Below are 12304 nucleotides of genomic sequence, written 5' to 3' on the forward strand. Positions count from 1 at the left end.
CAGACACCCTTAAGCCGGATAAGAGCATGAAGTTTCCCGACCTGACCCCCCAGAGGCCAGTGCCAACAGGAAAAACAGCCTTAGAAAAACAATCCTGAACCAAAGGGGGCCACAACAAACTGAGGAGCAGAGAGAAAATAGAGCACACGGTTCAGAGACCAGGATGGCTCAGGAGGAGCATGAGCTGGCTGGAGGTGAAACAACGCACAAGACATCTTGCAGAAAGGGGCAGAAGTAACAACAACACTGAATGCAAGCTGGAGTAGCTCCGCCAGTACCTCACGATACAAGGCGACAGTAATCGGCATAAAATGACGGTCCTGGAAGAGCCAAGGAAAGACCCCTCGGGTTTGGACACCAAGAAAGCAGCGCCTGAAACCAAAGCTGGGCCGGCCACCAAGGAGCCAGAATGACATCTCTCCCATGGTAAGTCTCTAAGCGAGCCAGGACCTGGAGCAACAACTGAACCGGGGAAAAGAGGTACAGGTAACCCCACCTCGCCCAGTCCTGCCTGAAGGCATCGACCCCGACGGCCTTGCAGTCGGGGAAGAGCACCACGTATACCGGAAGATGCCTCGACCACAGCAGTGGTCTGTTTTGTTTCACTAACTTTCTGGTTGCCTTCCCTTGGTGGTGGCTAACATGAATAAATTTACAACAAAAATTTCACAGAACTACTGCTCCCTGTCTCTCTGAGGGGGCCAGGTTCTGGCTCCTGGTCCATAGTAGGCCAATAAGTCTGCGACTAATGGCACATTGTAGTATGGCACTATACTGTATCATTATAGTAGCTTCAGGGAGCCACAAGGGGCTTTCACCCAGAAAATAGATTATTTTAATCCCTAAAATCTGTGTGCAGCTGTCAACATTGACAACACTAACAACAGCAGCAGCAGCAGTCATTTACCAAGAGCACTTGTTTAGTTAAGGGACCAAGAGTGTCATTCTCAATATCTTATTGTTTACATGTGACTTCTAAACTCAACTACTAATGAAGGAACTGAACACAAACACTTCCTTCACAGACTTTGCACTGAGCAATATGCTTCATTAAGTAGTACTTGAACACTAGGGTTAATACTGAAGCAAGATAACTTAACACTCATTCACAAGCTAACTTAACACTCATTCACAAGCTAACTTAATACCTATTCACAAGTAAACTTAACACTCATTCACAAGCTATTCTGAAGCTAACTTATAGACTCATTTACAACCTACCTTATGCACTCATTCAGAACATACCTCATACACTCATTCACAACAGGGCGCCTGACAGCTGGGTGGACAGCGCTTTGGATTCGTAGTCCTGAGGTTTTGGGTTCGATCCCTGGTGGAGGTGGAGACAAATGGGCAAAATGTTTCTTTCACCCTGATGCCCCTGTTACCTAGCAGTAAATAGGTATCTGGGAGTTAGACAGCTGCTACGGGCTGCTTCCTGGGGGTGTGTAACAAAAAGGAGGCCTGGTCAAAGACCGGGCTGCGGGGACACTAAGCCCCAAAATCATCTCAAGATAACAACCTACTTCATACACTCATTCACAACCTAACTTACACACTCATCCACAAGCTACTTTATACACACATTCACAAGCTAACCTATACATAAATCCACAAGCTAACTTGTACACTCATTCACAAGCTAACTTATATACTAATGCAGATAGGCAAAAAATGCTTGCACATACAAAATAAAGCTTGATCAAACCAAGACAATGCAAATGGTCAATATCACTGGAAACAAACACTTGATCAAATCTACAGGTCACAACCAATGGTACAACCAAGTAATTTTGTTGCTGTCCTGACCACAGTATGGTGTATAGAAAGTTCAGGACATAACTATTCCAAACCACAATGACTACCTTTGGCATAGTCTGTCAGTTGTAACAGGTTAAGGATTATTGATGGCCTTCAGCAGTATCAGTTTTTTTTTTTTTTTTTTTTTTTTTTTTTTTTTTTTTTTTTTTTTTGCAATGCAGACTGACCAGAGCTGCCAGTTCGTGAGTGAATTATGAAAACAAATTTAATGGTGCTTATTCCATTTCTGACAAAAATCAGTCTCTACAAACATTTCCTAAGAGTAAGTACGTGTAGATATATATACAACAAATTAAATGCCAAACATGCAGCCTTCGCTAGGAAATGTTTTGTACATTGTAATAGCCCTTGGCACTTTGTGTGCACAGGTTTATAGCAACCTCAAGTCCTAAGGATGATTATGTATGCAAAGCTTTCTTTACCATGTAATAAAAAGCATACGTACATGAAATTTACTAGTTGATTGACAGTTGAGAGGCGCGGACCAAAGAGCCAAAGCTCAACCCCCGCAAGCACAACTAGGCGAGTACAACTAAGTGAGTACATAAATCAATGTTACAAGTACATAAATACAATCTTACATATGCACTAAGTACAAAAGTACATATGGTTGTAACTTAATAAATCTTCTTAGAATCAAATTATTTATCTGAATATCTGAGACATTCTACAACTGGCAAGTATCAGGTTAGCGGGGACTGAAGATATCAAATTGTACTTTCCCAGCCAAAACTGACTACAAGCTTGGTCAATAAGACACAGGCTGCACCATACTAAGCTGTCACTTGTAATTAAAAGCTTATCAAAGTTACACAAAACTAACATTCTAGCTAGAAAAAATATCCTTCTTTTATTTATTCAATTAATATTTTATTCAAAGCAATCAATGTAGGTGAAGGTCAAAATAATCTTAATGCAACACAGAGAAAGCAGATTACAAGTAACATATTCACTTCCTTTTGTTAAAATAACAATATTCCATCTTGAGCATAATAAATCCAGTACACTTTTAGCACTGTATAGAAATTATATAGAAAACTACATAAAAATTACTTTACAAATCTAATTCAATGATCACATCAGTGTCAAGCATAAATGACGAGACAAAAAGGATCATTTCAATGTTAACAATGACTGATAAAGAATTGAGTCATGACTGAAAGAGGATAATTAGGATAGATGAAGTCTGATACATATATAGTGATGAACAGGTTATGAAGAGATATTCCTGTCATTATTACCCTTCACACAAAAACCATGAGCTCCATCTTGTTCTAATGTCCAGATAATTATATCAATAATTATAGCTACCTGTCAACAATAGCACGAGTGTGTGACGGTTACAAAGTCTATCACTGAAGTGAACAATGTTTAATGGTACATTTAAGGAAAGTCTGGAACCAGTAGGAGATAATGCCAGTTACTGATTCATTGTTGAAGTTCATATAAAATTATGAACTAATGAAATCACAATATGACAGAAACCTGTTGACTAGTCACTCATTATAGTTTGGAATCCTGAACTCTGGCTGAATATAAGGTACCATTAAAAGTTGACTAGTGGACTCAATATTCTACTATGGCAGCTTATCTTCTATTATTGATGATTAAATAGAGCATTTTATACTGGCAGCCACTTGCTTATCAGAACACAAAATAAAATGAACAATCACAAGTCCTGCTTCATTACAGATTATGGTGGAAAGTATTCAAGTCCTTTTTAACATTATAGTATCCTATTCATCGTAAGAAAACATACAAATGAACTACAGAGTTTTTCAACTGTTTTGTCCTGTCTTTTATTATAACGTAAGTCAGCCCTTATGATTTCCCATTCATCACAATACTCTCTTGAAAACAAGAAACAAGATACAGTTAACATATGATACTGGTAATACCCACTTCTTGAACACAAGATGTAATAAACATATGAAAATGGAGCCATCCATTTCCTGAACACAAGATACAGAGCACACCTAACCACTCATATATTTGTTACAGAATCTTCTGCATTTTGATATGCTGTACTACAGTGATTAAGAGTAAATTTAACAACTAATCATGGCTGCAATGGAGGAAAGCTTTACAGTTAAGCCACATGGGATGGCTATGATTGTCTCCAAGTTGTGCTTCCTAATCTTCCTGCAATTTCCTAACCATAGCAAAAATATGTCGGTAAAATATCTAGCAACTTCCATTGCATTACACAAATTTTCTTATTCATTTTATATAGTAAATCTTCTTATTTAGTGTCTTCAGTGGAAAGTTAAAAACAGGGCTTTTGAGCAACGTAAATCTTTCTACATCAGTACCTCAGTTACTACTTGAGACAGCTCCTACAAGCTGCCCAGGTGCCCAGGACATTGTCAGACTCTCTGGGTCTGTCAAATTCACCCAACCTTCCCACTTCACAATAAAAAGCATCTTGGCAAATGATCTTATCATGTAATTTGGGATAAAAGGCATTGGAAAATTGTTAACCCACCATCAAGGGACTGCTTGCTTGAAGAAAAAAAGAGCAAATCAAGCCACTCCAATCTTCCAGCAAGTAAGTTTCTTCTCTCTGTAAACCTTCCTTTTCCTCTTTACCTCTTTTTGCACACACTTGTTGAAGCACCTCCTCCCACTTTCCACATACAGTAAACCTTTGTTATATGGATTCTATATCCAGTTCAAAATTTGAATGTTATACTGTACCATACAGTATACATATTTGGCTTTACAGTGTATATATTAGGCTTTACAGTATACAGGGTTTAAGGTGTGAATATTTATCTTCACAGGCTTTACAGCATGTATGATAGGCTTAATAGTGTGCATAATAGGCTTGAAAAGTGTTGATATTATGCTTTATAATATGCATATTATAGTTTGACCTTTCAACTGCTATGCTATTTGAAAGTCCTTCATCCAGATGTGCATAAAAAGGAGTAATAATAATCCATAAGGATCACTCACATATGATGATTTGCACATTGGAGGAAATCCCAGATAGTGATTATAGCAGTGTAAGGGTTAAAGAGTATGTATATAAAGTAGTATGTAAAATCCATTTTAGTGTGTATGTTAGGCTTCACAGTATGTACATTGTCAGTTCGATCCCAAACAATTCAGTTACTCAAGAATTTACTGTACCAAAAATACTGTACTATTTTTAGCAAATTTGAGAAAATTAAAAAATCCTAAATGTGACTGCAATAGCACCAGAACACATCTGGTATGTGTTCATAAGGCAAGAGCACATATATGGCAAGAATATGATAACAGTTTTAAATACTGTACTAGTACTGTAGTACTGTATATGCCATCCAATGATGTATACCATGAAGAAGTTAATAATGATAAAATTTAGCTAATGATTATACAATAATAATTATAATGGCTGACAATATCATTATAAAGATAATGAATGTATTGATGATGATGCTGATGCACTCTCAACAAACAAAAAATAAATTATCTCAGCCAGATCATATCACCTGAAAACTCAATCTCCAGCATCTGCAATCCCTACTTGTGTAATTACCTAAGTAATTACCTAGGCTTAGTAACCGGATGAAAACTACGCTCGTGGTGTCCCATCTTCCCAGTATTCTTTGTCGTATAACACTTAGAAAATACTGACGGTTTTGGCCTCCACCACCACTTCACTTAACTTGTTCCAACCGTCTACCATTCTGTTTGCAAAAGAAAATTTTCTAATGTTTTTGTGGCACCTTTGTTTCCTTAGCTTTTGTGTGTATGTGTGTGTGTGTGTGTGTGTGTGTGTGTGTGTGTGTGTGTGTGTGTGTGTGTGTGTGTGTGTGTGTGTGTGTGTGTGTGTGTAATTACCTAAGTGTAGTTACAGGATGAGAGCTACGCTCGTGGTGTCCCGTCTTCCCAGCACTCTTTGTCATATAACGCTTTGAAACTACTGACGGTCTTGGCCTCCACCACCTTCTCACTTAACTTGTTCCAACCGTCTACCACTCTATTTGCGAAGGTGAATTTTCTTATATTTCTTCGGCATCTGTGTTTAGCTAGTTTAAATCTATGACCTCTTGTTCTTGAAGTGCCAGGTCTCAGGAATCCTTCCCTGTCGATTTTATCAATTCCTGTTACTATTTTGTACGTAGTGATCATATCACCTCTTTTTCTTCTGTCTTCTAGTTTTGGCATGTTTAATGCTTCCAACCTCTCCTCGCAGCTCTTGCCCTTCAGTTCTGGGAGCCACTTCGTAGCATGTCTTTGCACCTTTTCCAGTTTGTTGATGTGCTTCTTAAGATATGGGCACCACACAACAGCTGCATATTCTAGCTTTGGCCTAAAGTCATGAACAATTTCTTTAGTATATCGCCATCCATGTATTTAAATGCAATTCTGAAGTTAGAAAGCATCGCATAGGCTCTTTGCACAATATTCTTTATGTGGTCCTCAGGTGATAGTTTTCTATCTAGAACCACCCCTAGATCTCTTTCTTTATCAGAATTCTTTAAAGATTTCTCACATAATATATAGGTTGTATGGGGTCTATGTTCTCCTATTCCACATTCCATAACATGACATTTATTAACATTAAATTCCATTTGCCAGGTGGTGCTCCATATACTTATTTTGTCCAGGTCTTCTTGAAGGGCATGACAATCGTCTAAATTTCTTATCCTTCCTATTATCTTAGCATCATCAGCAAACATGTTCATATAATTCTGTATACCAACTGGTAGATCATTTATGTACACAATAAACATCACTGGTGCAAGAACTGAACCCTGTGGTACTCCACTTGTGACATTTCTCCATTCCGATACATTGCCTCTGATTACTGCCCTCATTTTTCTATCAGTCAGAAAATTTTTCATCCATGATAGAAGCTTACCTGTCACCCCTCCAATATTTTCCAGTTTCCAGAACAACCTCTTATGTGGAACTCTGTCGAAAGCCTTTTTTAGGTCCAGATAGATGCAGTCAACCCAGCCATCTCTTTCCTGTAATATCTCTGTGGCCCGATCATAGAAACTGAGTAAATTCAATACACAGGATCTTCCTGATCGAAAACCATACTGTCTGTCTGATATTATATCATTTCTCTCCAGGTGTTCTACCCATTTAGTTTTGATTAGCTTTTCCAATACTTTCACTATTACACTTGTCAATGATACAGGTCTATAATTGAGGGGGTCTTCCCTGCTGCCACTTTTGTAGATTGGAACTATGTTAGCCTGTTTCCACACGTCTGCTACGATTCCTGTACACAGGGATGCCTGAAAGATCAGGTGAAGTGGAATGCTGAGCTCAGATGCACATTCTCTCAGAACCCATGGTGAAACGCCATCTGGGCCAGCTGCTTTGTTCCTCCTGAGCTCCTTTAGCATATTTTCCACTTCATCTCTAGACACCTCTATCCGCTCTATGTTGTTCTCTGGAATTCTTATTGTGTCTGGTTCTCTGAAGATTTCATTTTGTACAAACACACTTTGGAACTTTTCATTTAATGTTTCACACATTTCCTTTTCATTTTCCGTGAATCTGTTTCCCATTTTCAACCTCTGGATATTATCCTTTACCTGCAATTTGTTGTTTATGAATTTGTAGAATAGGCCCGGTTCTGTTTTACATTTATCTGCTATCCCTTTTTCAAAATTTCTTTCTGCCTCTCTCCTTACTGCTGTATAATTGTTTCTCGCATCTTTGTATCGCTGGTATGTTTGGGGGTTTGGCCTCTTCCTATACTGATTCCATTTTTGTGTCTTTTGGTCTCTTGCCCTCTCACAATTTCTGTCGAACCAATCCTGTTTTCTGGTCCTGCATCTCTGTTTTGGTATGAATGTTTGTGTGCCTTCCTCGTATAGTTTTAAAAATTTGGCATACATTTCATTTACTTCCCTGCCTAGCAACAATTCTGTCCAATTACACTCATTAAAAAATTTTCGAAGTTCCCCATAGTTGCCTCTCTTTAAATCGAGTTTATCAACTGTTTCAATGTCCCCATTTTCTTCTAGATGATATCTTAAAGCATATTTAATGTCTAACAGGACGTGATCACTCTTTCCCAAGGGAGGAAGGTACTGGATGTCAAAAATATCTTCTTCTTTCCTGGTGAATACTAGATCCAGTACTGACGGTATATCTCCTTCCCTCATTCTTGTGGCTTGCTTTATGTGTTGATACAAGAATGTCTCCAGAATGAGGTTCACAAATCTGCATGTCCAAAAGTCCTCCGTTCTTGCTTCATAGGCCTCCCAGTCTATTGCTCTAAAGTTGAAGTCCCCTAGTATCAACAGTCGTGATTTATCTTTATCTGCTTGTACAATAATATCTCTCATGACCATTATGAGGCCCTCTCGTTTGTCATCCAGTTCTTCCTTTGTCCACGTGTTGCTTGCTGGTGGGCTGTAGGCATTTACAATTATCAGGTTATCATCCTGATTCAAGACCTGTGTGTGTGTGTGTGTGTGTGTTTGTTTTATATATATATATATATATATATATATATATATATATATATATATATATATATATATATATATATATATATATATATATATATATATATATATATATATATATATATATATATATATATATATATATATATATATATATATATATATATATATATATATATATATATATATATATATATATATATATATATATATATATATATATATATATATATATATATATATAATATAAAAACAAGGAAAACTTTGATGGAATTTCACATTTGACCAGAGAACGTCAACAACCTCAACAGTGGCATTATTATTCCCATACATCTTGTAAGTTAGGGTTCAAGTGTAGTGAATCAGCAGCAAGGAAGTTTGATGATAATCCAGGGAAGTTTACCATGTCTGCGGTATTGAATAAAGTTGTGGAGGAAGTTGAGCATGAGGAGGAGGAGGAGGATTCCCATGCAGATGTTGAGCATGTCAAGTGGCTGAAGAAGTGGTGGCTCAGGAGCACACAAGGCTTTCACATCAAGCCTGATAACCTGTTGGCCAGCATTGGTACTCCAGTTTGCACATCTAATATTGAAGAAGTTCATCTTGATGCTCTGGTAGTACACTAGGTCCTGCAGAAGCAACACACCTTACATTACTTAAATACAAAATTCACTACATAAGTTCCCTCACTTACAAAAGCACTTTTTCTCATTGTATTTACTTCATGTATAAAAACATCAGATCCATTACAAAGGTAGTATTTGCACTCCATACACACTTTTACACCACATACTCATGAAATCCACTTCAAAAGAAATATTTCAATAAGAAATAATATATGTTCTCCAAGGAGCCTTGGAGAACAATCCTGAACCGAAGGGGCCACAACAAACAGAGGAGAAAAAGAAAAGAGCATTCTGTCCTGGTTGATACCTGGTTGATGGGGTTCTGGGAGTTCTTCTACTCCCCAAGCCCGGCCCGAGGCCAGGCTTGACTTGTGAGAGTTTGGTCCACCAGGCTGTTGCTTGGAGCGGCCCGCAGGCCCACATACCCACCACAGCCCGGTTGGTCCAGCACTCCTTGGAGGAATAAATCTAGTTTCCTCTTGAAAATGTCCACGGTTGTTCCGGCAATATTTCTTATGCTTGCTGGGAGGACGTTGAACAACCGCGGACCTCTGATGTTTATACAGTGTTCTCTGATTGTGCCTATGGCACCTCTGCTCTTCACTGGTTCTATTCTACATTTTCTTCCATATCGTTCACTCCAGTACATTGTTATTTTACTGTGTAGATTTGGTACTTGGCCCTCCAGTATCTTCCAGGTGTATATTATTTGATATCTCTCTCGTCTTCTTTCTAGTGAGTACATTTGGAGGGCTTTGAGACGATCCCAATAATTTAGGTGCTTTATTGCGTCTATGCTTGCCATATATGTTCTCTATATTCCCTCTATTTCAGCAATCTCTCCTGCTCTGAAGGGGGAAGTGAGTACTGAGCAGTACTCAAGACGGGACAACACAAGTGACTTGAAGAGTACAACCATTGTGATGGGATCCCTGGATTTGAAAGTTCTCGTAATCCATCCTATCATTTTTCTGGCTGTCGCAATATTTGCTTGGTTATGCTCCTTAAACGTTAGGTCGTCAGACATTATTATTCCCAAATCCTTTACATGCTGTTTTCCTACTATGGGTACATTTGATTGTGTTTTGTACTCTATATTATGTTTAAGGTCCTCATTTTTACCGTACCTGAGTACCTGGAATTTATCACTGTTAAACATCGTGTTATTTTCTGATGCCCAGTCGAAAACTTTATTAATATCAGCTTGAAGTTTTTCAATGTCCTCAGCCGAGGTAATTTTCATACTGATTTTTGTGTCATCTGCAAAGGATGATACGAAGCTGTGACTTGTATTTTTGTCTATATCTGATATGAGAATAAGGAAAAGCAGTGGTGCAAGGACTGTACCCTGAGGTACAGAGCTTTTCACTGCACTTGGACTAGATTTTATATGGTTGACCGTTACTCGCTGAGTCCTGTTTGACAGAAAACTGAGTATCCAGCGTCCTACTTTACCGGTTATTCCCATTGACTTCATTTTGTGTGCTATCACGCCATGGTCACATTTATCGAAAGCCTTTGCGAAGTCCATGTATATCACATCAGCATTCTGTTTTTCTTCTAATGCCTCAGTGACTTTGTCGTAGTGCTCAAGTAGCTGTGAGAGGCACGATCTTCCTGCTCGAAATCCATGATGGCCTGGGTTGTGAAGGTCATTGGTCTCCATGAAATTGGTGACCTGACTCCTAATCACTCTCTCAAATACTTTTATGATGTGCGATGTTAGTGCAACTGGTCTATAATTTTTTGCCAATGCTTTACTCCCTCCCTTGTGTAGAGGGGCTATGTCTGCTACTTTAAGTGCATCTGGTATCTCCCCCGTGTCCAAGCTCTTCCTCCACACTATACTGAGTGCCTGTGCTACTGGCACTTTGCATTTCTTTATAAATATTGAATTCCATGAGTCTGGACCTAGGGCCGAGTGCATGGGCATGTTTTCAATTTCTTTTTCAAAATTTAGTGCGCTCGTGTTTATATCAGTTATATTTACAGGGGTTTGAATATCCCGCATAAAGAAATTGTCTGGATCTTCCACCTTCCTGTTGTTTATTGGAGTGCTAAACATGTCCTCATACTGCTTTTTTAGGATTTCACTAATTTCTTTGTCATCCTCCGTGTATGAACCTTCACTTGTACGAATAGGTCCAATACTGGCAGTGGTTTTTGCTTTTGATTTCGCATATGAGAAGAAATATTTTGGATTTTTCTTTATTTCCTGAATTGCTTTCTGTTCTAACTGCCTTTCTTCAGTTTCATATGAGTCCAATGACCAGGACGGCTCAGGCGGCGCAAGAGCAGGCTGCAGGTGAAACAATGCACGAGACAGTTTGCGAAACGGCGCAGAAGTTACATCAATACCGAAAGCAAGCTGATGCAACTCCGCCAGCGCCGCACAATATGAGGCGACAGTATGGGGCAAGATGACGGCCCCAAACCTCCACAAAAGGACAAGACCACGCCAACAAACGCAGCTACCGATGAAGGGACTGAAGGAAAAGGAAGGACCGCGAAAAACCCCACACTGCCACCAAGAAGAAGCATGCAGGTGGGACACCATCAACGAAGCCAACCGACCACCAACAGAAGGTGAAAGAATCGAGGCAGAACCGAGCCGGCCCTGCCGTGGCCAATCGAGCCTAGTAAGATGCGGAGCTGTGGGAAGATCTCAGGTGCGACCAAGAAGCCAGCAGAGCCGGAAACCCCAGCCGGCAAAGAAGGAGATGGAACGTCCTCCGGACAGAAAAATATCCCAACGCTCGCTCGTCTGCACGCCTACCAGGAGATCGGAGACGACAGTCCTGACGCGCGAGTCTAGAGAAGGGAAACCGAGAGACCGTGAAAACGCCAACAGGCCAGGTAAGCCAGGAAACCAGGAACCCAAACCTGACAATAATAGAGCCAAAAGGCACAAACAAAACACACAACCATGTGCAGGATAAAATGAGAAAACCGAAAAATACAAGAAACGACCAGAGGAAAAGCCCCAGCACCAATGGCCAGGGACAAAAGCATAGAAGGAAGATGAGGAACGAAGAAGGCAAGTAGCAAAACGGGAATGAAAGGGACACGACCAACAATACGCAGAGCCGCTGGTCATGTCCCAACAATCCACGTCAACATAGGTGTGTGACACGCCCCAAGACAAGATGAAAAGGAAAAGAGGTGCAAAGGTACGCCACCAGACCAGTACCCGAACCAAGGAGTACGAGCTACGAGGATATGATCACCACATTTAAGATTCCCAAAGGAAGGGACAAAGCAGAGAAAGACCGACTACGGGACCCCAGGGGCACACGCACAAAGGGACACCGGTGGAAGGAGAGCCCAAACGAGCCAGAGAGACATGGGAAAGAAGTATTGCAGTATCAGAGTAGTAGACAAGCAGAAAGCATAAGCGATGTGGTGGAGGATGACACCACACACAGCTTCAAG

The 12304-nt window shown here is 39.8% G+C and overlaps 2 protein-coding genes across 3 annotated transcripts in view; both read right to left on the reverse strand.

Moving 5' to 3' along the window:
- Positions 1-12304, reverse strand: part of LOC123755962 (aldehyde dehydrogenase X, mitochondrial) — a 149254-nt gene that overhangs the window by 67384 nt on the left and 69566 nt on the right. The window lies entirely within an intron of this gene.
- The window catches only part of LOC123755963 (protein singed wings 2), a 76790-nt gene continuing 72962 nt past the window's right edge, over positions 8477-12304 (reverse strand). For both annotated transcript variants that reach the window (XM_069300243.1, XM_069300244.1), the window contains exon 11: positions 8477-8875. In XM_069300243.1, coding sequence (XP_069156344.1) covers positions 8609-8875 — 267 coding nt within the window. In that variant the 3' untranslated portion in view covers positions 8477-8608. The remainder of the gene's footprint in view (positions 8876-12304) is intronic.

Source organism: Procambarus clarkii, chromosome 43 (genome assembly GCF_040958095.1).
Source record: "Procambarus clarkii isolate CNS0578487 chromosome 43, FALCON_Pclarkii_2.0, whole genome shotgun sequence".
Taxonomy (NCBI): Eukaryota; Metazoa; Arthropoda; class Malacostraca; order Decapoda; family Cambaridae; genus Procambarus; species Procambarus clarkii.